This window comes from Marmota marmota, unplaced genomic scaffold, assembly GCF_001458135.2.
Source record: "Marmota marmota marmota unplaced genomic scaffold, marMar, whole genome shotgun sequence".
Classification (NCBI taxonomy): Eukaryota; Metazoa; Chordata; class Mammalia; order Rodentia; family Sciuridae; genus Marmota; species Marmota marmota.
In genome coordinates, this window is record NW_026000240.1 from 16,084,050 (window position 1) to 16,109,682 (window position 25,633).

General features: G+C 40.4%; 1 protein-coding gene across 4 annotated transcripts in view; it reads left to right on the top strand.

Annotated features, from left to right (window-relative positions):
• The window catches only part of LOC107143321 (ceruloplasmin), a 46,097-nt gene that overhangs the window by 1,182 nt on the left and 19,282 nt on the right, over positions 1-25,633 (top strand). For all 4 annotated transcript variants that reach the window (XM_015486955.2, XM_048794122.1, XM_015486957.2 and 1 more), the window contains exons 2-12: positions 6,923-7,170; positions 10,167-10,379; positions 11,423-11,596; positions 13,184-13,438; positions 14,533-14,704; positions 17,173-17,312; positions 18,245-18,397; positions 19,050-19,264; positions 21,490-21,640; positions 22,988-23,200; positions 24,229-24,436. In XM_015486955.2, coding sequence (XP_015342441.1) covers positions 6,923-7,170; positions 10,167-10,379; positions 11,423-11,596; positions 13,184-13,438; positions 14,533-14,704; positions 17,173-17,312; positions 18,245-18,397; positions 19,050-19,264; positions 21,490-21,640; positions 22,988-23,200; positions 24,229-24,436 — 2,142 coding nt within the window. The remainder of the gene's footprint in view (positions 1-6,922; positions 7,171-10,166; positions 10,380-11,422; positions 11,597-13,183; positions 13,439-14,532; positions 14,705-17,172; positions 17,313-18,244; positions 18,398-19,049; positions 19,265-21,489; positions 21,641-22,987; positions 23,201-24,228; positions 24,437-25,633) is intronic.

Sequence of the window (25,633 nt, forward strand, 5' to 3'; positions counted from 1 at the left end):
TTTTTTTAAAAAAAAAAAAAAAAAAAAAAACATATATGATACTCAATGTTTTCCTGTCTCATTCGAAAGCCCCTTTATTTTAAACAATATTCACTATACAGAAAATAAGAAAGTAAAGTTCTCCTTGAAGTGTTTTATATGGAAGTTTCTCAGTTCATCTATTTTAATAATGTTAATTAAACATTTACCACCAAATGGAAATTTGTCATTTAAAACCAATATTCACTACATTAACAAATGTATTTTAATGGTGATAAAATACAATGAGTCCAATAACCAGCAGCTGCTAAGATTGTACCTTTACAAAATAGCTAAATAATTATGCCAAATTTTGTTAACTTGACTCTTAAGGATGGGTATATTCTATTCTGATTAATTGCATATATGGTTGAAATTGTTCACAGTAAAAAATAAATGCAAAACTAAGAATAACATCCAATTGCTACTTTATTAATTTAGTACTATGTGATTAGGATCACAGTAATAAAGACAACTAGTACATCTTACAATTATTAGTTTTTTTAAAAAAAATATGTTTTGAGATAGTATTCTTTTCTTAGGAGTATATTTTTACAGCTTAACTAGAAACATTACTTTGTATGGATTCAGGTTTTTCCTGAATAAAAGAATTAAATTACATGTGGTTTTTATTTCCAAGGAAAAGAGGTATCACTCAGTGGTGGAGCACTGGCCTGGTGTGGGCAAAGCCCTGGGTCTGATCCCTAGTACCTAAATAAATAAAGACATAAATTAAAATTTTTTTTTCAAAAATAGAAGTACTGTCGTACTCCATGGTTTACTCACCCCCGCCATGGTTCATGAACAAAAATCAGATCAGTTCATCAGGCATAAACTAAGGGCAAGGTTAGGCTCTGGCCATGCTCCAATAAAGAAGTCTTTAATTCCAAAATTGGGAAACAGGAGAGTGAAGGAAGTTGGTAAGGATTTGGGTGGGTGGGGAGTGGTTCTTTTGTTTTTAAATACTCTCATGGCCTGTCTGTTCCTGGGAGGCTATAAAATGCATAAGTCTTGTTTATCCTGTTGTTCTTTGATAGGCACACTTAAGGATGCTTAAAAAGGAAAGTGATCCATCTTCCAGATAAGTTCAATCCTCTTTTTATCAATGTTCCATAACCTCCTGTGGCTTCAACAACAGCCTAGGGTTGTGTGAACTCTTGAAGAGACTGGCCACACCATCTGATTTTGTTTCTTTCATACATCTGAACAGCGATCAGCGCATCAGCATTTTGCCAGTTGCATGTTAAACGTCTTGTGTAGATGAGTGTAGCAGTGACCTCATGCTGCCTTTGTTGTCCCATAGTCGCAGCAAGTCCAGCCCAGTCAGTGAAAGATGAGCTGGTATCACCAGACAAAAGTGGCTTTCCTTCTCATGTGATGGCCAAAAAGAAGGGGAAATAAACAGGGGAAGCAGAAGGGGAGAGAACGCAAGACGTGCATTGGGTTGAGATCTGGATTTCAGTGTGATGTTGACCTTGAATGTACGTGGAGACAGCAGGAACTCCCTCTGCTATGGTGATGGGTACCTAAAACATTGGAGTCACTGAATAAATTATTTGTGAATCTATTACAAATAAATGAATGAAAGTCCTATAGGAAGTGGGAGAAATTAGAAGCTATGTTGTAACTTTCCCTTGCACCTTGGAGGGACATATTCATGCTGTAGAATAAACCAGGCAATGGATATGATAGGAAAGGTCAGCATAGGAGTTGGTTATACATAGATTAATAAAGTTCAAAACAAGTGGATATTTAAAGAGAAAAATGTATGGATTGTCTTTGTTTTGCTTGATTGGTCAGGAAAATAGAGTTTACCTCTCGGGATGAAAGCCAGTGTTATTTACTTCTAATAGGGGACAGTGGAAAGGGATTTCCTTGTATTGTAGTCCATGCTCCCATTTATTTGGGTCAGGCCTTATCTGTCCCTTAAAAAAACCTATAAGTTGTAGTTTCTGATTCTAAATTACTAATATTTAAATAAGAATAAAAGACATACTCATATAAACAATTAGTAAATATAAGAGTGTGTTCTGGTTTCATAGTAGGTGTTAGTTCAATATTTATTAAATTAGTTGACTCTATAATAGTGAAAAATGATAATACTGGTATCTTCAGGTTATTTTGGTTTTCTGGTGACCTCCAAGAAGCTGGAATTAAGAGAAAAATTCTTTAATCCCAAGAACAGCCACCACAAAACCTTTTTAAACTTGACTTTGTAGGCTCCGACTTAGGCTTGGTGACTTTTCTCAACATATGGTTTTTACAAACTTTGATATCTAGTTTTTTGGTCATTGTTAGTTTGAAAAGCCAATGATATGATGAAGATGTCTATATAAGCAGACTAAGAAAAATAATAGCTCAAAATTTGAACAAAGAAACAGACAACAAACTAAAACTATATCCCCTTCATGGTATAATTATAATTATTATAATAATGTTGAGTGATTAGGATGCAAAAGTGTTCAACAATATTCATGTTTACTATGATTATCAGAAAAAAAAGGTGTCCTACCCCAGTAGAATCCTTGTTTAAGAAAACAGGGAAGCAAGCAAAATATTTTTAGAGCGAAAACTTGAAGTGAAGGAATTTATTTTATTCCTATTAAAAGATAAACACATTAAGACGTTTTCAAGTTTATCTGAGCATTCAGCATTCATGAATATGGCCACATCATATGGCCAAACAGTTTACTGGGGCATGAAGTGCAGGAAAGGATACTTTTATGAGGTATTTTTGGAAGTCAAATTAAGAGAATTGTTTGATGAACTGAAGAGAAAGGGTCCTACTTAGAGGTTAGTTGGCAGTTTCTGGTTGATTAGACTTAAGTTTTAATTTTAATTTTTTGGTACCAGGAATTGAACCCAGGAGCACTCAACCACTGAGCCACATCCCCAGCCCTTTCTTGTATTTTATTTAGAGACAGAGTCTCACTGAGTTGCTTAGGGCCTTGCTAAGTTGCTGAGGCCAGTAGACTTAAGTTTTATAGTATTGTTTACATTAAATTGATTTTTGGTTTGCTTGTAGGAACCCAAGGTACTGGAGCCATCTCTGCCTAATGGCCTCCCAATTATGTTAATGCCTTTTCAAAAATAATGTAAAGCTTTTAAAAATGATACTTAAGAAGGTACAATTTTTAGCTAAAATTTTCCGAAAATTTCACTTACAATGACTCATTCTCTGAGGTTGCCAAGTGCCCAAATAGTCACAGCTAGTGTGCTGCAGACACTTCAGACAAGACAGCCTGTGTGAAGGAGATAATTAAATTATAACATTTTGTACTTTTCAAGCTAACAACCTATTACCACAGTTTCCACTGGCCCCAAGAATGAAGCCAAAGCAAGGTTGGCCATTAGGTGTTATGTTCGCGCTGTGCTGGGGAAGCAAGGCCAGTCAGGACCTACAAATTCAGGGGAACTTGTTGAGTCTCTGCTGACTTCCTGTTTTCCTTAGGATTCCTGTCTGTGGTAGGCAGAATTTCTAAAATGGCCCCCTAAAGACCTTCCACACTAAATCTCCAGAACCTGTGAGGAGGATGAGCTGCCCCCCACCCCCAGGATTTCTGTGGCAGCCAACCTCAGGGAGGCTGCCAGGAAGGCCTCATCTAAAAGGGGAGTCCTCTAGAGGCAGAAGAGAAAGTGGAGAGATCAGAGACTGGGGGATTCCACACACTGCTGCTGACTGAGGTGGAAGGGGCACTTGAGAGGCATATGGGTGGGGTGGCCTTCAGGAACTGGGAGAGGTCCCAGCTGACAGCCACAAGCCAACAGGGATTTCAGTCCTCCAACCCCAACATCAACAACCTTCGTAATTTAGAAAGTGGGTTTTTCCACAAGGGCTTGGACAACTACTCAGACAAGTCCTCGATTTCAGCCTTGGGGTGCCCTGAACAGAGCCATGGGGTGCCAGACTCTGCCTCAGAACTGTGAGGTTACGAAATGTGATAACTAGGAGGGAAGTGTATCCACTGTAGTGAGTCCAAAGGAGAATTTGGCCACTGTCAACAGGAAGAATCATAATTAAATGTGAATTATTTGTTTGGTTCAAGGATTAACTATAATAAATTCTTTTGTCTTAATATTGGATGGCAAACTTCCTGCCAGCTTCCAGTAACTGACCCTTTGTCCCCAAGCTGTGCTCTTGAAATTAAATAGACATCCCCTAATGACCACTGGATATTCTTTTGGAGATAGATCATAAGCAAATAGACCCTCCCCCAAACTACCACACAAGGTGAAATATTTCCCAATTTGTGAAGGGGAACTTTCCCAATCAAAAGGCAAGATGGGAAAAACAGTTTGCATACTGCAATGTATAGAAAGAAACCCAAATACTAAAAACTCTGGTTCTATTATGGCTTCAGATCAATTTTAAAAGTAATTTTCTCATAAACATCCCAAAAAAACTCAGTGTAGAAAAAAAATTAATCACAAATCTTGGACAATGAGCCTTCTATTTGGGAGAAATGATTAATACAGAAAAATACAATGAAAGCATTTTAACAAAGACCACTATAGCTTATTGAAATGGGATGTGATGTATACCTGAGTGCTTTTGAGTCACATTCAGAAAATATAAAAACACACTTAAGATTGGAAGGACTATTTTTAAACTTTGTTCTATGAAGGATGTGCTATCAACAAGGGATAGTGGAGCACAGATTAGAATCTCCATTAAATATCATCATACTAGGTCTCAGAAATAGGATGGTGTCCAGATGTTGAAGAAAGTTTATCCTGGGATTTAGACAAGCCTGTGTGAGATGGGTCTGCCCAAGGCTTTTCTGGCAGGACCAGAAAGGAGACTTTGAAGTTGCATCTGTGTGTGTGTGCCTGACCCAAATTGTCCTGGTCAGACCCCTCTCAGCAGAATGAGCAGATGAACCTCTGTTTCTAATCTCAGGGCTCTCGGCGCCTTACGGTGCTGCCTCCTGTCCTCCTGTCCAAACTCCTCCTGAGTTTGGGGAAGAGTCCACACCTGTGCTCTGCTCTTTTTCCACGTATTTCCACATCCTGAAGTCTTTCTGAACCATCCCCAGTTAGTGTTCTGTTTTGCTCTAACAGACTGGGAAACTGCAGCAAACAACCCAAAGGTAAAAACAAATAGGGGGAAAGTGGCATACAAAAAGAAATGTCACTTTATTCTTCTAGCTTCCGGCTTGGTCTTCCCCCCAGGATGGGTTTGGAGGGACCGGGAAACCATCTCAGTCATTTCTTCAGGGAACAATTCTGCCTCCTTTAGAGATCCTGGGGTTTATGCAATCCAGGAAAGTGGAGGTTCCAGGTGTGCTGGTGAGATGAGATGCTCCTAGCAGGAGCTACGTACGGGCCATCTGAAGAAGATGGCTCTATTATTACCAATGCCTGCTATCTCTGCCCACATTCAACCACCAGGACCATCGGCACGTCCCCATGCTCCCTGACCACAGCACTCAGGCCTAATCTGTGCAATTGCCACCAGCAGAGGTCTGGCCACTACCTGGGTATGGCCTGGAAACAGAACTTTGCACCCCTAGGTCTCAAGGTATCAGGGAATCTCATCTCCACTGGGACTGGTCTACTCTCTTCCCCTCAACCTCAGAAGCTCTGCTACCCAGGTTTCCCCTAAACCTAGTGCAACCCGCCTGTTCCAGAACCCACCAGGATGTCAGCTAAGAAGGGCAACTGCCTGAGCCCCAGGCCCACAGGATCAGAACCACAAAGCTAGGCCCGAAGGAGTTTGCACTCCACCAAAAACTCCACCGAAATGCCTCATCGATGTCCATACACAGAAAACTTGAGAAACATTGAGCCAGAGCCCTAGGCTTTTGGAAAACAAGATCTTTAAATTCTGCAACAATGGAATTCCAGAGCTCCTGGACAAAACCTGTTTTTGTTGAAGAAGGGAAGGGAAAAAAAAAAAAACACAGCTCACTCCCTCGGATGAGTTTGCAGCTGAGGATGCATGACAAAGTGTATTCCTCAGGTGATTCAGGCCCACAAGTGTTAGTGGAAAATGTAACAGGTCAAGGATCACTGAGATGAAGGAGGCAAGACACACACATGCACACTCACACACACAAATACAAACTCAAGATCGTCAGCCCAAGTGTGAGCAGGTTTTGTTCAAGTGGAAGACTGCTGTGTTGTGGAGGGGCCGTTCAAAGTCCAGACTTACATGTCCACATGGCATTGCCCACAGATGGGTCCCATGGAGCCATCCAGAACCTTCAGTTAAGGCCAATAATGTAAAAAATCAGCTTAAGTTTGAGACTTCCATTTCTTTTTCCCCCCTGGATATTATTTATTATGCTGATTTATTTAGGAAAGACTTAAGCAGCTATTAATCAGCACTAATCAGAATATAAACATTCAATGGTTAGTATCTGCAGTAATAAGGGTTTAAAAAAAACACAAAGCTAATTCAAATCCAAAGGTGATTTTAAAACCCACACATATTGCGAGCTTAAGCTCTGACCATGATTTAAGGGTGTTAAAAGAAATAAAAAGGAGAGAATTAATAAAGTTTCACTAATTTTAGATATATACTTACAAATTTTGAAGTCTCAAATATCCAGGTTGATTGCTTATAAACTCTAGTTGATTTTTTCCTATAGCTAAGAGAAGCATCATAGTGAAAAGTCCCTTCGTTATATGCTAAATTTTAATATTTCACTTTAATTTTGTATCCAATTTCATAAAACCTCTGTTTTTATAGGAACATATTTTTGTGAGGCCTTCAAATGGCACATCCGTCACCTGACGTGAAACACCTCACATAATTAAAGCAGCAGGATTAACTGCCAGCCCTCTGCTTTTGTACAATGGGCAAATATTTAATGCCATGTGGTTATATTGTTTCTCTTTCATTATTTGCTATCCCCAGAAAATCTGGCATCTGATGGAGTTGTCTTCTTTTTCTTTGCAGAGAGCATTTCAATTTCTATCTTCAAAACGGCCCAGACCGAATTGGAAGAACATACAAAAAGGCCCTTTATAATCAGTACACAGACGGAACCTTTAAGACAACCGTAGAAAAGCCAGCCTGGCTCGGGTTTTTAGGCCCTATCATCAAAGCTGAAGTTGGAGATAAAGTTTATGTACACTTAAAAAACTTTGCCTCTAGGCCTTACACTTTCCATGCACATGGATTAACTTACTATAAGGAGCACGAGGGTAAGTTCAACTCACATGGTACCTGGGATTTCCTTTCCTTTGTTTTTTAGTATGAAAACTCCTAAAATGTCGACTCCCCTCCTGGATGATACCTGTAACTGTATCATTTAGATCTGAACTATTTTAATAGCAGGTTAATTTGGGTTCATCATAAGTATGTATGTTTCTCCTGGTTGTGTGAGTTGTGTAAATGAGTGTTCTGGATTTCTGGGTAGACTCTGATACTGAGAGTCCCTGAGACTTTGGCCAGTGCCCATGCAGCCAGTCAGAATGAGAGAAATTGACCATGTACCTTAATGGCAATTATCAAGAATACAAATAACAATAAGTGTTGGTGAAGATGTGGGGGAAAAGGCACACTCATTCATTGCTGGTGGGACTGCAAATTGGGGCAATCACTCTGGAAAGCAGAATGGAGATTCCTCAGAAAACCTGGAATGGAACCACCATTTGACTCAGTTATCTCACTCCTTGGTTTATATCCAAAGGACTTAAAATCATCATCAGAAACATGGTCACTTCAATGCTAATAGCAGTTCAATTCACAATAGCTAAGCTATGGAACCAACTTAGGTGCTCTTCAAGAGATGAATGGGTAAAGAAAATGTGGTGTATATATACACAATGGAATATTACTCAGCCATAAGAAGAATGAAATTATGGCCTTTGCCAGTAAATGAATGAAACTGGAGATTATCATGCTAATTGAAATAAGCATGTTCAGGTGCCGGGAGGGAAGAACAGAAATCCACTGGATTAGACAAAGGGGAATGAAGGGAAGGGAGAGAAGATGGGATAGGAAAGACAGTAAGTAGAATGAATCGGACATAACTTTCCTATGCTCATATGTGAATACATGACCAGTGTAACTTCACATCATCTTTAACCACGAGAATGGAAAGTTATACTCCATGTATGTATACTATGTCAAAATGTACTCTATTGTCATGAATATCTAAAAAGAACAATTTTAGGTTGTGGCTCAGTGGCAGAGCACTCACCTAGCATGTGCGGGGCCCTGGGTTCGATCCTCAGAACCACATAAAAATAAAATAAAGGTATTGTGTCCAACTACAACTCAAAAATAAAATAAAAGAACTTTTTTTTAAAGAACAATTTTAATAAATAAATAAATAAATTTTTTAAAAAGAAATTTTAAAAGCCTAGAAGAGATGGAAATCCAAAGGGAAGAGAAAGAAGTGAGGGTGCAGACTGCCTTCACTCTGACATCCCTACCCAGGATCACATATGGCTGCCATCCTAACTCTGGATGTACTCCACCCCAATGAAGGTGGCATGAGCAGTCTCATAGTATCAACCAAACAGTACCCATGGCTGGGTGACCTAGAGTCACCTCTGCAGCACCATTAGCAGAAAACCATTTGAATATAGCACTTGGCAGCTTTTAGGGTGGAGTGTGAAGAACACAGGTGAGGTTTAGTCCTGTGGTCTGATTCTTAGCACAGTTTGAGGATCCCTTATTCCAAATGCTTGGGGCCAGGGTGTTTTGAATTTGGGGTTTTTCATACACATAATGAGATATCTTACGGATGGGACCCAAGTCTAAACATGAAATTCATTTGTTTCACATATACCTTATACACATAGCCTGAAGATAATTTAGCATTTTTCAGTAATTCTGTGCATGAAATGAAGTTGCAAGGTATGGAATTTTCTTCTTGTCGCCTCAAGTTAGTCCTCAAAAATTTTCAGATTTTGGAGCATTTTGCATTAGGACTGTTCAACTTGTACTTGATGACATGAAAAGAGGTAGTATTTTGTTATGGTCAAGGCAAGGGCTTTGAGATGAATAGACCAAGGTTAGTCCCAGGTTTGCCTCTTAGTGTCCAAGTGGTTTTTGGCAAGTTTAAATGGTCTGTGCTTCAGTTTCCTTATCTATTAAATAGGGCTAATCAGAGTTCATAGTAACAGCTGAATAAACATCAGCTATTATCATAAACAAAAGTGGAGGTCAAGCTACAGTTCATTGACATTATAAGGATCAAGTCTGGAAAAGAATTTAGATGAGTTCTGATTATTGGCTTTTTGTTGTTGTTGTTGTTGTTTGTTTGTTTGTTTGCTTTTTAGTACTGGGATTGATCCATATCCCAAGCCCTTTTTTTAATATTTTATTTAGAGACAGGGCCTCGCTAAATTGCTGAGGCTGGCTTTGAACTCATGATTCTCTGTCTACTTCAGCCTCCTGAGCCACTGAGATTTCAGGTGTGCCCCACCATGCCTGGCTCATCTTTTTTTTTCTAAAGAGACAGCATGTTAGGAAATGAGCATTTATTTTTAAAGTGTAATAATGGTGTTGTGGTTTTGTTAAACAAAATTTAAGTTCTTATCATTTAGAGATAGCTACTCAGGCATTTCTAAATGAAATATGATGTCTGGAATGTCTTTTAAAAGAATTCAATATTTCCAGGGATAAGAGTGAGTGGGTTGCAGATGAAACAAGACTGGCTTTGAGTTTACCATTGCTGGTGCTAGGTTGATAGGTATGTTAAAGACTCATTGACTTTTGGAGGTACCTAGAGATTCATCTTAGCTTCTGCATGCTTAAAATGTTCCAAAATTAAGTGTAAAACATTTTGGGGGAAGTTTCATAGTTACTTCACAGACAACAATCTGATGTCGTGTCACAAGTTTAAAGTGGTAGGAGAGGGTAGTCATTTTGCTCAAACCTTCATACTGTGACCCCAAAGTAAAAGTTGTTCTTTAAATTATAAAGTAAAAGTCACATTCTTCCTTACATATCTATTATGGCCCCTTAAAGACTCAGTCAAGTATAAAAACAATAACAATTCCTGTAAAGCTTCTAGACCCCCTAGCCATTAGCCTCTCATTTTTTCAGGGTTCAAATAGGACACTACTGTATCCCCAAGGGCACTTATGAGATGCTGAATGTTTACTGAAGGAATTAATGGCCGATTTGTATACCCGTGGTGAAGTTCAAACACATTCCGTCCAACTCCAATGATGCTTCTTCCTAGGGGCCATCTACCCTGATAACACCACCAACCTTCAAAGAGCAGATGACAAAGTGCTTCCAGGAGAGACCTACACGTACATGGTGCTTGCCACAGAGAACCACAGCCCTGGGGAAGGTGACGGCAACTGCGTGACGCGGATCTACCATTCGCACATTGATGCTCCGAAAGACATTGCCTCGGGGCTCATCGGACCTTTAATAGTCTGTAAAAAAGGTACCTTTCTCTTGACTGGCCAAAGACAGGGACGCGGTTTATTTTTAGACATCCATCAAGTCTCCTGCATTGAGGCTGAAGAGGTGAGGGAGGGGGTGAGCCTAGAACAGGGGAAGGGGAGGAGATGAAGGCGTAGCAAGGGCAAGGGGAAAGCCTGAAAAGCAGGGCTCCTGGGGGTAGGTCTGCTCTAACTCCAGCAGGGGTGTCCTGCAGAGATGCATGACTTAACCACGTGTGACCGCCCCCCTCCAGTGGCAATCTATGGTGACAAATCTGTAATCATCTGCATTATGCTGTGCCACAGTCTGGCTGGGCACAAATCAGGAGCCACTGAAGCAGGAACAAACTTTATTTTTGAACTCCACCAGCAACTGCTCCCAACCGCCACACGGCTCCTCCAGGAACTAGCCACCGGAAATATATCCTCCGGAAATCCCTCCTCCTGCACTTCTCCAACCAATGGGAACTCCTGGGGAATCCCCAGGAATCCCCACGAGAACTCCAAAGTAGTGCCAGAACTCAAAAGTAGCAGCCCAGGAGGATAGTAATGCCTCGCTTGTCAATCAATACTGTTGGCAAAATGCCAGGGGCCATACAGACTCAGCCATGGCTCTCAGCAAGGCTGGTAAATACAGCCTTGGTGGTGTCTATTTGTAATATGGTGAAAAGGGCACCTGAGCACAAGAGCTCAGATTCCATGATTGGCAATCATTAGGCACTGGCAAAGTCTCGCCATGTGGCTCTATGCACCGGGAGATGGAGAGGCAATGCTGAGTGCCCACCTTCCCATTTGCCAAAAAGCACAGGGACGTGGCCAGTGGATGTGAAGATACACCAGTGACCCCAAAAGCAGGATACCAAACCCCAAAGACAGGATACCATTTCCATGCCTACAGAATACAAGTGACTGGTCCAGATAAGAGGCTTATTAGGAAAATGAATATTACACTTAAAACAACAAAAAAACTATAAATCACCTGAAAACACAAGTCAAAACAAATGCTAAAATTTTAGATCTACTGAAGCAGAAATTTTCACTTCAGATTCTCTAGATAAGGAGAAAGAAAAGAACATCGATCAAGAATTTGTGGTGATGTTTTCTGTGGTGGATGAAAACCTGAGCTGGTACCTAGAAGACAACATTAAAGCTTACTGCTTGGAGCCAGACCGAGTGGACAGAGACAATGAGGAATTCCAGGAGAGCAACAGGATGTACTGTAAGCACTGGACGCTCCACTTGACTTTGCTTCCCGTGAGCAATCAATTCTGCTAGGTCGATTCCCTTGCATAAGCAATGAATTCTAATCTGTGGCCTTGATCGCAAAGTGTACTGGACACGTGACCTGGACTCCATCTAAACAGGTCAAAATTAAAACCCTAAACCAGCTAAGCTAGATAAACCAACTGTCCACAAACCAATAAGGGCAAAATTAGAGTTAATGCATGTGTACATTACATTTATGTATTTATTTAGACTCCAAGCCCATTCTAGAAATTATTTGAGGTGGCAAATTGATTATTAAACCAAATGCTTAAAAATTATACTTTTAAAGTACCTAACAGTAATTAAGAAAACAGTTCAAATCCCTAGTTCCAAAAAGTATCCTTTTAAACGCTACCTCGCCCCCACCAGGGCCCTCTCTACATCATTCCAACTGTATTTTAGTTCACTTTCCATCTTCTAGAAATGCCTTTTTTTTTTTTTACAACTTACTCTTTTTCTTAATCCTCAGACACAAAATAATGAACTTAGAAAGATTATCTCTCCCTCAGAATTTGCATGAGAAATCAAATACCCTTAACACTAACTAGGCCAGTAAGAATAGATTTTTGTTTGTGTTTAGCTTCTTCAAAATAATCTTTGCTCAGAAACAAAGAAAACAAACAAAAATAACTGTACTCCCAAAGTAGAAAAATAAACTAATTACATACATGTCCTTAGTTTCCAGTTTTTGCTTATAAAAAACCGGGGCTGACCCGAGGGTCCCCTTTCCATACTTTGATCTTGCCTACGCTATGTGCTAACAGAAACAGATATTAGAAAAAGATGCTCAAACTTCCAGTCTGTATAGGTTTGGTGAATTGACAATCATCTGTGAACTGATGATCCCTCCCAGCACTGATTTCTACCTAGGAAATTTCCGAAATGACCCAGTATGAACAATGACCCATACAGGTCTCAGGTCACACAACTTTTAACTTTTATGTCTTCGTGGCCATGGTCCTTGGTCCTTGCTCTCCTTCCTCCGCATTCTTCTTTTCCTCTTTCATATTTCTTTCAAATTTGCCTTGTAATCTTAAAAAAATAATGTTAAAGCTTTTCTTGTTTTCTTATTATAAAAGAAATTTATAGTAGAAAATTAGAAAAATTCTGATAAGCAAAAAAACAAAACAAAACAAAAAAACTTTAAATCATCCACACTACCCCTACCAACATGACCAATAATTGATTGACTACTAAATAACCTCCAATCTTTTTTCTGTATGTGTGCAGGTATTATATATATGCATGTGTCTATGAACACATTTTCATTTACAAACACAAATACTTACAACTAGGGTATATAGTTGATGACTAAGAGAGCAAATAGGTTTTATCTTCAGTGAATTCAGTCTGAATTCAGGTCCAAAATGGAAGAGCTCTGCCATCAGCTAGCCAAGTGTGACATGAAAATGGGAGGGAGGAACAGCTGCTCCTGAGCTGGTATTTTCTATCCTGAGCTGATTCTTTTTCTGTGGAGGTAACATATTACTATCACAGGCACCCCTGGGCATCAGTCACAAACTCTGCTCTTGACTTGCAGCTGTGAATGGATACACTTTTGGAAGTCTGCCAGGACTTTCCATGTGTGCAGAAGACAGAGTAAAATGGTACCTTTTTGGTATGGGTAATGAAATCGATGTGCATTCAGCTTACTTCCATGGGCAAGCACTGACCAACAAGAACTACCGTGTGGACACAATCCATCTCTTCCCTGCTACACTGTTTGATGCTTTTATGGTGGCCCAGAACCCTGGAGAATGGATGCTGAGCTGCCAGAACCTAAACCATCTGAAAGGTAGGACACCTTTGCCTGAACTTGGCTGTCAGCTGATAAGAGTTATATATCTTGGGCTGGGATTTGTGGCTCAGTGGTAGAGCACTTGCCTAGCACGTGGGAGGCCCTGAGTTTGATCCTCAGCACCACATAAAGATAAATAAATAAAACAAAGGTATTGTGTCCATCTACAACTAAAAAAAATACATTTAAAGAAAAACAAATTATGTCTCAGTTGCTACACTAACAGGGTGATCATGTGGAATCAAAATCTAACTGTAAAATGTCCTTGGAATAATCTGAGCTTTGAACTGGTATCCTAGTTTTATCCCATAATGATACGTATCATGGTGTAATAAAAAAAACTGAAAGCCTGGTATGTTTATAAAGTAATGAGGTCTGAAAAGATAATAAGTCCTGGAAAAGAATAATTGATCCTGCCTTGAAAGCATAATATTGCATACAGTTTTTCAGTTTTGTAAAACATACAATATTGGAAAAACCAGATCCATTTATTATGCTGATAATCAACCTGGTTTTTGGCTTGTCACATGTAGCCAGCTTTGTTCCTTATTTGTGACTACCTATTCCTTTCCTTAACTTGATAAATCCCTCCTGTGTCTCCTTAATAGAAGGCAATAAAAATATTCCCTATCTTTGAAAACTATTTGTGAGATTGATCTCCCAAGGAAATTAGGCATAACCTGGGCTCCCTTATTACCCAGAACTCCAGACGCAACTGCTTGTAGCAAACATGCATGATTCTCAGGAGGCCCAGCAGGTGCGGAGCTACTTTGTGAGAACAATCGTCTGTGCTCATTCTAGTCCTCCTTCTCCTGCCTCTACCTCATGAGATATGTCAGAGTCCCTCTTCCTTGCTTATCTATGGATTTGTCCTTTTTCCCTCCTCAAAAGAACTCCCCAGTGCCCTCCCACAGAAATTGGTACCACATTTTGGAAACACATGTGTTTAATGTCTCTAAGCTGTATGTGCATAAAAAGTAGATGTCTTTTTAAAAGCTTGAATTCTAAATAAAACTTGCAGCAGCATCTGCAGGGGAATAGGAGAGAGATACTTTGGATCCATTAATGAAGCCTCTTTGCTGTCCTCCCAGCCGGTTTGCAGGCCTTTTTCCAGGTTCAAAACTGTAGGGAGCCCTCCTCCGAAGACAACATCCGGGGGAAACACGTGAGACACTACTACATTGCTGCTGAGGAAATCATCTGGAATTACGCTCCCTCCGGTATAGATATCTTCACCAAAGAAAATTTAACAGCTCCTGAAAGGTAATCCCCCAAAAATTATTATTTCAAAACTTGCTCCATCCAAAATTTTTTTAAAATCATAAAGAACTGATTCAGCAAATTAAAATTTTAATCAGTATTGATACCAAATAGCTAGACTACTATTTATGCTGCTTGTTATAAGAGACTGTGTTTGAGAACGGACATTTGAGTCTATCCAAAAACAATGGGTTCAAATGTTATGAAATGCTCAACAAAGTCCTAAGAAAACACTGAGTGCATTTAGAGACATGGATTAATTTTCTTTGCATTTTTGAAAACAGTCTAGCAGCTCTGAATATGTCAACAATATTGTAAAACATTAGACATAGACAGCACTACTGCCCATGCCCAGAACTTTCTTATCATCCCAAATGGAAACTCTGTATTCATTAAAACCCCCCATTTCATCTTTGCCATGACCCCTGACAACTCTATTCCACTTTTTATCCTTATGACTTTGTCTCTTCTGGGTGACTCATATAAGTGGAATCATACCACATTTCTCCTTTTGTGTGAGATTTATTTCACTTAGCGTAGTGTTTTCAAGATCTAGCCACATTATTGCATGTATCAGAATTTCATTCCTCTTTAAGATGCAACCATATTCCCACGGTATGTGTATTTTGTTTGTTTATTCATTGGTTAAAGGACATTGGGGTAGTTTCTACCTTTTGGCTCTTGTGACTAATGCAGCTGTGAACATTGGTGTGCAAATACCTGTTCCATTTCCTGCTTTCTGTTCTTTTGGGTAGCCATCCAGGAGTGTGACTTCTGGACAGCATGGTAGTTCTGTGTTTAGTTTTTGAGGAACCACCCAGATGTTTCCCACAGTGGCTGCACCATTTTACACACCTAAAAGATGCATGCAAGGGTCCCAGTTTCTCCACATCCTCACCAACGCTTGCTGTTTTCTTCTTCTTTCAGTAGTAGCCTCTTGTGTGTGAGGAGATAAAGTGGTTTTAATGAGGCGATGGTTGGAGAATGCCATGAGATTATGCCCCTCGCCTGCCTTCTCTGTTCAGGCATCAGTGCCTCAGAGAAGTCCTGTCTGCCACCCATCTTACAAATCACACAGCAAGTTGGTACGTGGGCCTGCTGGCTCCACTCATGTCTGTGGCTCCTGAAGACTTGAGTCCCAGGCTCCCCTGACTTCCAGATGTGGCGACTCTCACAGCTCCATCTCCAACCCAGAAGGGTCTTCTTGTACATTTCAAATTTCTTAGTGACACCTCCACTTGGAGGAGGCCCATCCAACTCCGCACGTCTAAACCTGAATTTATTGTTTCCTGCATAGAACTGTTTCCTCCTCTCTCAGCGAATGACATTGCCAACTACCTGTGAACCCATTTGTCCACATGCTGTAGTCCAAAGCCTGAGTGCCATCCTTGTTTCCCTTGCTCTTCCACCAATCCCTCCTCCTCCCCCATCAAGCATTACCTTGGGGTATCCTAAATGTCTCTGAAAGCTGTCTAATCCTCTCCTCCTCTTTGCCAATGTCTCTGAAGTCAACACCACCTTCCACTGAAAGCAACCCTCTGACTGGCCTTTCTCTTGCAGTCTGGCATGTTCCCACACACTCTCCAGGCAGCTGTCTGCAGGGTCCTCCTAAAACATTAAGCACCCATGCTTAAGTGCTTCAGCACTGCCCTTAACTAGGTCCTCTTACCCAGCCCCCATCTCTCCAAGCCTCTTTATTTACTCCTCGCCATGCCCTACATGTTTCGCTTCTGCTGTGTCCCTAGACCATCCCTGCTTTCTGAGCCTCCCTACAGGCTGTTCTTCTTTGTAATCACCTGCCCCATTCATCAGACCACACACATTTCATCTTGGTATCACTACTTTTCCTTTAGATATTTTAAAGAATCACTTCCCTGGGAGATCTGAGCAACCTAGGCCCCTCTGCATCGTGTCCCCAGCAAGAATGACGCCATGACACCCTGTGCTCATTGCATTTATTGTATCGAGATTGCTTCATAGTCACTCCTCTGATAAATGTCAGGTCCCTGTGGACAGGCATATCAGCCTGCATACTATGCATATCATCAGCATATCACAGGTGTCCTGGACAGAGCAGATATTCAACACATTTGCAAATGAAAGAAGAGATGAATGGGGTGCCTTTGTGCTAGTCAGATGCCCTTCTGGTGTTTAATTTCTTCATTTGTAAATGTGGAGGATGATTCCCACTTAGTGGCCTGTGGATTTCAGCAAATGAAAGAAAGTTTCCATCAGCTAGCTGGTGCAACTCTAAGACAAACTGCAGCTACTGTGTTTTCAAACACTTCATGACTAAGTACAAAGATTCTGTTGTAGAACAAATCATTAACTGTCAAGGGTGGACAAGGACCCTCCTGAACTTTTCATTTCTTGAGGCAGTGAACAGGATTTTTTTCTTATATGGGCCTTATGTGAATACACACCTTCTGTCTCACTTCAACACCAGCATCAGACCTTTTTTCTTTTGACAGTGACTCAAGGGTATTTTTTGAACAAGGTTCTACAAGAATTGGTGGCTCTTATAAAAAGCTGGTTTACCGTGAGTACACAGATGTGACCTTCACAAAGCAAAAGGAAAGAGGCCCAGAGGAGGAACATCTTGGCATCCTGGGTGAGTCTGCAGAAAATATGCATGGCTGGGGATACCCACCCCCAACCCAAGAAAGAACAGACTTCCATGTGAAAACTGGGCACTCAGAGAGTCAAACTCCAATAAAATGCAGCAACTAATGAGAAGGCCAGGCGTGACCCCAAGCCCTCTGCAGGTGTCCCCAGGACAGCCTCCAGATGTGCATAGTGGAAGACCAGAGTGTGGATTCAGATGTCCTTCTTCTTCATCTGTTAGCTTCGGGGATTTTGGAAATGACTTAACTTTCTGTGCCTGCTTGACTCCGCAATATGGGAACAATAATAGTGCTTACCTCATGAAATCATAGTGAGGATTAAATGAGCTATTACATGTAAATACTCAGAACTGCAGATAGAAAGCTCTCAAAGATCAGTTTGGCCATTCTGCAAAATATCTATGTACTATAGAACTATGTTTTTATTCCATAACTGGTAATAATATTAATTTTAGTGATAGAAAATCTGAAAGTGTCATCCTTTGTAACCAAACTAATAAGCTGCTTTGGGTGGTCATGGTTTATAGAACCCACTGACTCTTGGGACAAATGACACACATTTAGCCAGCAGAAGACTAGACTGAGGAGTATATAGTTACTTCAAATAAGTTTCTGTAGATGTGTAGACACTCAGTACAATTTTTCATGGATGTTGAAAGTCTATTATTAACTTGGGAAAAAAATGATAACAAATTTCATTACCCTGAAGTTGGATCAAAAAGTTCTTCTTATCTCTTCCTAATCTCACCATGTCAGATTGGCCATGAACTTTTTTAAAAAACCCAACTTTTCAGTTTGCCACAAATAAGCATGTTGCTTCCAGTGGTACTCGCTAGAGGACACTGCCGAAGAAAATAATGCTTATACATTTTGCACATTATATAGCAATGAAGTCCAATAATTCTCCCTTTGTTCCTAGGTCCCATCATTTGGGCAGAAGTGGGAGACACCATCAAAGTCACCTTCTATAACAAAGGACCATACCCCCTCAGTATTGAGCCAACTGGGGTGAGATTCAGCAAGGACAATGAGGGCATGTTCTATGCGCAACACTACAATCCCCCGACGGAAAGTGAGTATGGCCCCTTTCAACCAATCATCAGCAATGTAAAGTTTTACAAGACGTCCAGATGCCCATTTTAGAATATTGGAAAAATATATGAAGGTATAACCAAAAATATGCGTTATCCACAGTTCTATAGACAAGTACGATTACATTTTATATAATTCCTCCACTTTCTTCTATGCACTATAATATATATTTTAAATATGATCATGATAGTATATAAATATACTTATCATAATAGTTTTGCACCCAGAGTTTGTTCTGTTAGCATTATAAGTATTTATACATATAATTTTAATGATGCAAAATATACCAGCATATGGATATCTTTGAGCTTTTCACTTTTCAAGGGTGACCAGTGAAGACTGGTGATTTTGCCACCACTTGCAATGTGACCCTGGGCTGGTTATTCAGCCTCTCTGGCCTCAGTTTCCTCAAGTGTAAATTGGGGAGGTTTGAATAGTTCCACAATTACTTTCAGTTTTAAGCTTCTTGAATAAGTCACTCTAACCTGCTGATCTGACACAGGAGCACTAGTAGGATTCCATTCTCACTCACCACAAGGAACCTGGAAGTAGATTATCCTAAACTCAATTCATCATGTGGCTCTAGTGACAGTAAGAAGAACACTGACCTTCCTGCTGTGGCCTCCTCACAGGTCCACCTCCTCATCCAGCCTCCCATGTGGCGCCTAAGGAAACCTTTACCTATGAATGGACTGTCCCCCAGGAAGTGGGACCCACTTATGCAGATCCCGTGTGCCTGTCTAGGATGTATTATTCTGCTGTGGATCCCACGAAAGATATATTCACTGGGCTTATCGGGCCAATGAAAATATGCAAGAAAGGAAGTTTACATGCAAATGGGAGACAGGTAGGTCTAGTCAGAGGAAATGAAAATGATGTGTCAATCTCTAAATTATCATTATTTTGAGACAGTGAAGATTTCACATATAACTTTTATTCTCAATTTTTCTTAGCCTAATAAGATGTATATTAAGCAGAGATTTTCTGCTAATACGATTGTTAGAAGATGGGTTGGGAATGTGATCGTCCATAGGATCCCTGGTCTTTTATGATAAAAATAGACTTTTAACATGAACATTTTAAAAATCACCTACTAATGATAATGGTGCTGAGAATGAAACCCAGGGTCCCACTCATGCCAGACAAGTGTTCTACCACTGAGCCATACCCTAGTCCCATGTCTATATTTTTCTGTGGTGTTTTATAATACGTTTTTATTTCCCCTTCTTAATTGCTATAAATCAGTGACTTGATTTGAAGGTTTGATCAAATACAGAGGTTTTTTTTTTTTTCTTTTAAGGTTACTATAACATGTGGGCTTGTGGTCCTACAAGAATACTTCTATCAGAGAAAGTATAATGTATAGTAGGCCCTCAGTAGGAGATGTTATCAGTCATCAATGATCTTTTCCTAGATCATAAACTAATCAGAAGTTGTGTTGTGTTGTTGTTGTCGTCATCATCATCATCATCATCATCTTTTTGAATTCTACTCTTTTCTCTTTTTTATCTGGTATTTTTCTAAAAGTGGAAAGTTCCTGTAATTGGTTATTTGGTTATCTCAAGGGACATGTTCTATATGAAGGAGAAGACAAAAATTTGATCCTTCCGTTTTTTTTTTAAGTTTTCAAATTTGAAATAATTCAAGCTTCAATAATGTCTTTTTAAGTCAAATTATGTATTGTCAAATTTGGGGACGGATTTACCCATTCTAATAGGAGATAAATAGTTATCCTTTATTCTATTTATTTCTAGTTTACTGAGAATATTTTTCTATTTATAAAAAAAAAAAAAGACAAATTACTTGAACTTCTCAAAAAAAAAAAAAAAAATCCTGTGCTAGGCACAGAATTCAGTGGTAAATCAAACATCTAAGCTGGTTTATAGCCATAATAGATTTACAGTTTAGAGTTATGTGGGGGGAGGGCAACAAGAGGAGAGGAGATAAACAAACACAGAAAAATGAAAATAAATAACTTCAGGGAGTGACAAATGCTTTGGAAACCAAAATACAGTAATGGGAAAGTGAATCAAAACCTTGAGAAGATGGAGACGACATCTAAGGAGCTAAACTTCAGGCAAACAAACTCACAGCAGTCTGGGGGGACACAAAGGGAACAGGTGGGCAGGAACACTCCATGTTACAAAAATTTCATTTCAGATGATATTTTTTAAATGGAGTATTATAGAAATTCTGTCTCTGAAATTTAAAAAATGTTACCATGACATTTTTAGGTGTAGTTACTATTTCATCTTATTTCCAGTGAAGCTTTTGAATCTGAAGACTTTGGTTTTTTCTCTTTATGCTGGTGGACATTCCTGCTACTATATCTGATGATTGTGTCTCCCCCTTTTTCAACTCCTGTCTTTCTAAAATCATTGCTGTATGTACTTCTCATCTTCATTTCTTCTGATATATGGGCACTTTCTTCAGATCACCTTCCTTAACTCAGTTCTCGATAGGATCTAACCTTCAGGTCTCTGCCTTTAGTGGGTTTTACACTTTGATAATTGTGTTCTTCATATCAAGAGGAATCTTAAGGGAAAGACATGCAACTCTCTCTAACGTTTGCTCTCCTTTGCCATCTTCTAAATTCTTTTTTTTTTTTTTTTTGGCCCAGGGGCAGGAGAGGGCCCAGCTGGTTGGAGACTGTGAATCCATGCTCCAATTCATTGGCAGATTATTTAATCACTCAGGATGATCTATCTTTCAATCTGTTGCTTCCACCTGCTCTGCCTTCAGGAATTCTGAAGTTCTCATAAATGTGCATGCATCTTCCCTGACTTCCATCACCCACACGTATCCACCCCCCAATTTTAGTAATTTTTTTTTGGAGTGTGGTTTCAATTGATGGGGGGCACGTGGGTAGGAAGGGAGATGATTACCATACTGAACCACAACCCCATTAACAGATGCCAAGGTAAACCCTGGTAACCAACTGGAATTTCACCAGCTCTAGTTCACAAAGAGGAGCAGACATGTCTGTTCTTGCTTTAGCCTGTCTGCATGCACAGCCTTATGTCTGCCACTTTATTCATTCTGCCTTCACCTCATTGTTCTTCTGATTTGCAGAAAGATGTAGACAAGGAGTTCTATTTGTTTCCCACTGTATTTGATGAGAACGAGAGTTTGCTCCTGGATGATAATATTAGAATGTTTACAACTGCACCTGATCAGGTGGATAAAGAAGATGCAGACTTCCAGGAATCCAATAAGATGCACTGTGAGTACCACATCCCCACCAAGCTCTGGGGTTATTTCAGTGTTGAATACATACGACTTTTAATTAAACCAAAATGTGGACAGCTTTGCTCATTAATATTCAACAAATGATTAAACAGTGCTCTGATGGTAATATCATTGGTTATTTAATATTTCAGTCAATTATCCATCATTTCACTTAACTCAGAATATAAGATACAAGATATGCCTAGTAGATGAATAGTCCTGAAAGGGGGTCCCTATCAGCAGCCTCCACATTGCCTACGGACATGAAAGGCAAATCCTTAAGCCCAATCCCTACCCAGTAAATAGAAATTTGGTGTGTTAACTCCCAGAAATCTACATTTAACAACCCTCCAGGTCATTCTGATGTAGGCTCAAGTTTGAGAACTACCGGGTTGGGCACTTTTCTCACCCATGCCTCAGTAAGGACAGGCTCATTTTATTATTCAATGTAAAAAGATATGACCTTTGCCCTATGATCTCATGATTCTCACTCTTGACTGAACATCACCTGGGGATCACCTGGGAGCTTTAAAAACTACCAATGCCCAGAATAATTTTCATTTAATTGAAGCCTAGATTTGAAGATATAATGCAGTGTGTGGGTGTGTGTGTGCATGTGTGTGTCTGTATAATTTCTTCTTTTTCTTTTTCTCTCGGTGTAATCCTAAAATATGATGGTTATGGTTAGAGACAGTGAGCTAATGTTCAAAAAGCCCACACCACTAATTTAGAACAGTAAAAACTATTGTAGCTCACAGAGGGGAAAAAAAAAAAGTTAAGTTTTGGTTAGTTTGTTTACAGCTAGACTGGTTCTGGTCATACCACCTACCATCTATGAAATATTTTATTGATTCTGCATTTTTGCATTTTGCAAGTATCAAAAATATTATCTATTGAAAATAACAGAAAAAATTCCTTGCATCGACTCTTCCCTGACATTCAAGATGAGAATTTTCATCTAAGACAAACACATTCCCAGTGTATGATGTCCAGGAAGAGCAGTATTTATTCATAGGTTTAGTAACTCACTAAAATGACCACAGAGAGAAGAAAGAATGGCAGCGGAAACCCACTGTTCTAGCAGGAAGAACAGGGAGGTCCCCAAGGTGCCAGGGACACAGCACAGAACTCTGAGGCCTTCAGTTCTGCTCCTTTAGTCAGGGACTGCTCTGGAAGTGCTAGGGATGACACAGACACTCCTGACACATAAAGAACAGACAGGCTTGAATGAAGCTTTTAAAATTAAAAAAACAAAACAAAAAAAACACATAGTTGGGTTTGGAAAGTCAGAGACTGTCATAAAATAAATTGCTCTCAATAGGATATTTCCCAACTTTTACAGCGATTAATGGATTCATGTATGGGAATCTGCCTGGTCTCAACATGTGCCTAGGAGACTCAGTCGTGTGGTACGTATTCAGTGCTGGAAATGAGGCCGACGTACACGGGATCTACTTTTCAGGAAACACATTTCTGTCAAAAGGAGAAAGAAGAGACACAGCCAATCTCTTCCCACAAACGAGTCTGACACTTCTCATGCAGCCTGACTCGGCAGGTTCGTGTGCCTAGAGCCAAGATAAGACTCTGTTAGGCTGATTCGTGTAGCCAAACATGTTGGGTGGTAAAGTCACCCTGGCTCAAGTCTCCCAAAGGTCCTTCCTTCCTTGAAAGGGTGTGTAAGGAATATATAGACCTGCGTATTCCCTATCTACTGGGGATAAAAGGGGATACCAGAGGAAGAAGAGAGGGGGCTCTGGTTTACTCCGATTCCACACAGAAGAGTCCTCAAGCAATTTCCTTTTTAATTCAGGTCCTCTTGAAGGTAGCTGGGGAGACAGAGTAGCAGGGTGGCCCCCACAGAGCTCCAACGCTGAGCTTTCCATAGGGTCTCTGCAGCCTGGATACACTGCTTGCCCTGTTCTCCGCTAGAACTGCAGCCATGCAAATTCAGACAGCGACCAGCCTTGCTCTGAATGAGCCAACCAAACTGAAACAACCCAGAAAGAATTTTAATCAAGATACGAAAATATGCTAATTTATTTCAGGATTTATTTGGCTCATTTTGTGCCACTAAAACTCAAAACAGATGCAGTGACTCCCTTTTTATTCTTTTGACAAGTAGAAATACATGGAACAATGAAAAAAAAAGGGAGATAAAGTGTCTCATGGAGCTGAAATTCTATCCCAGGGAAACAGACACTAAGCAATCCTAAGAATACATCCACATCAAGTGGTTATAAGTACGGGCAGAAGACTAGGGCAAGGAGGAGATGGCGACCTGTGGAGCAGGAGCCAAGACTCCCTCAGGAGGTGACAATTAGGGAGAGACATGAATAATGTGAGCATGTGCACCATGTAGATATCTGGGGAGAAGCTTCCAGGCAGGGGAGGTGGCCAGTGCAAGGGTATCTGGATGGGCACATGCCAACCTCTTCTAAGAACAGCTAAGGGGCCTGCAATAGAGTAAACAGCAGGTGAGGCCATCAGAGGTGGGTGTCAGGTCCTCTAACCGGGTCACAAGAAGGGCTTTGGCATGGATTTGGAGTAAGGTAGGGAGCCACCTTTTCCTCTCTCCCACTCCAGGGACCTTTGACGTCGAGTGCCTTACGACCGACCACTACACAGGTGGCATGAAGCAGAAATACACTGTGAGCAGCTGCACACAGCAGCCCGAGGATCTCACCGGCTACCTGAATGAAAGAACCTACTACGTGGCAGCCCTGGAGGTGGAATGGGATTATTCGCCATACAGGGCATGGGAGAAGGAGCTGCATCACTTACAAGAGCTAAAGTAACCCGCCAGGCTTTCATTTCCACTTTGTGATTTTAGGTTTCCTACCAGAGGAGAATGATACCAACTTTTAGAATCAGAAACCCTTGGGTTCAGCAATACCAACCCAAACAACAAAAGCCTCCTAAGAACCTGTCCTCATCTATTGCTGCTTAATTTTCTCATGAGGAAAACTTCCATTATTTTGTTATTTATTTTCAAACTAAACCAAAATTAGGGGCCAAATTCAGAGCTCACTGTTAACTTTATTTACCAACTATTGGCTGCTTGTTTTTCTTTCCAAATTTTACTTTTAATGCATTTTGTATCCCTAAAACTGTTAGGTATGCAAGAGTATTTTAAATGCCTGATGGCAGTCTAGGAACTCTTTCCTCCCAAGAACTTATAGGAAAATATGATTCAAAACCATTAGCAATGTGTGCTGTATGGAAAAAAAAAGAATAAATTTAGTGTGCATAATGAAGTGAAAGATGGCTACCAGAGCTTCCAACACCCGTTCCGAGCAGCATCACCTGGCACCCTAGTAAACACTGTGCTCTCCTCTATATCAACTACATCTTGCACCATCTGGATGATCTGGTCTGAGGACTGGGCTCTGCGTGGATAAGCAGATCCAGGGTGCACAGCACAGAGGAGAGCCGTGGTGGGCAGCACGGGCTGGTCAGTTTGACTGTGATGGCAACTGTGGTTTTCAGAGGAGTAAAAGGTTATTTTGGTGACTGGGATTAAATTGTTAAAAAGCTATGCAAGCCAGGTGTGGTGGCACACGCCTGTAATCCCAGCAGTTTGGGAGGCTGGCGCAGGAGGATTACAAATTCAAAGCTAGCCTCGGCAATTTAGTGAGGTCCTAAGCAACACAAAAAGACTCTGCCTCTAAATAAAATATATTTTAAAACACAGGGGTGTTGGAGATGTGGCTCAGTGGATAAGCAATCCTGGGTTCAATTTCTAGTACCAAAAAAACAAAAAGACTATATAGGAGTCATGAGGTGGCCATGAAAATTTTAGGAACAGGGGATGATCGGGAAAAGGTGCCATTGCAGCTTCTAGCATCCAGAAATGTGGCAGTAGCCTGAGATCCCATCACTGACCGAATCTGGACTCATACAGCTTTAGGCAGCACGGAAACCTAGGGATGATCTGTTGATCAGAAAACCGTGGCTCCAACAGGTCGTGATGAGCTGGAGGTAATGTAGC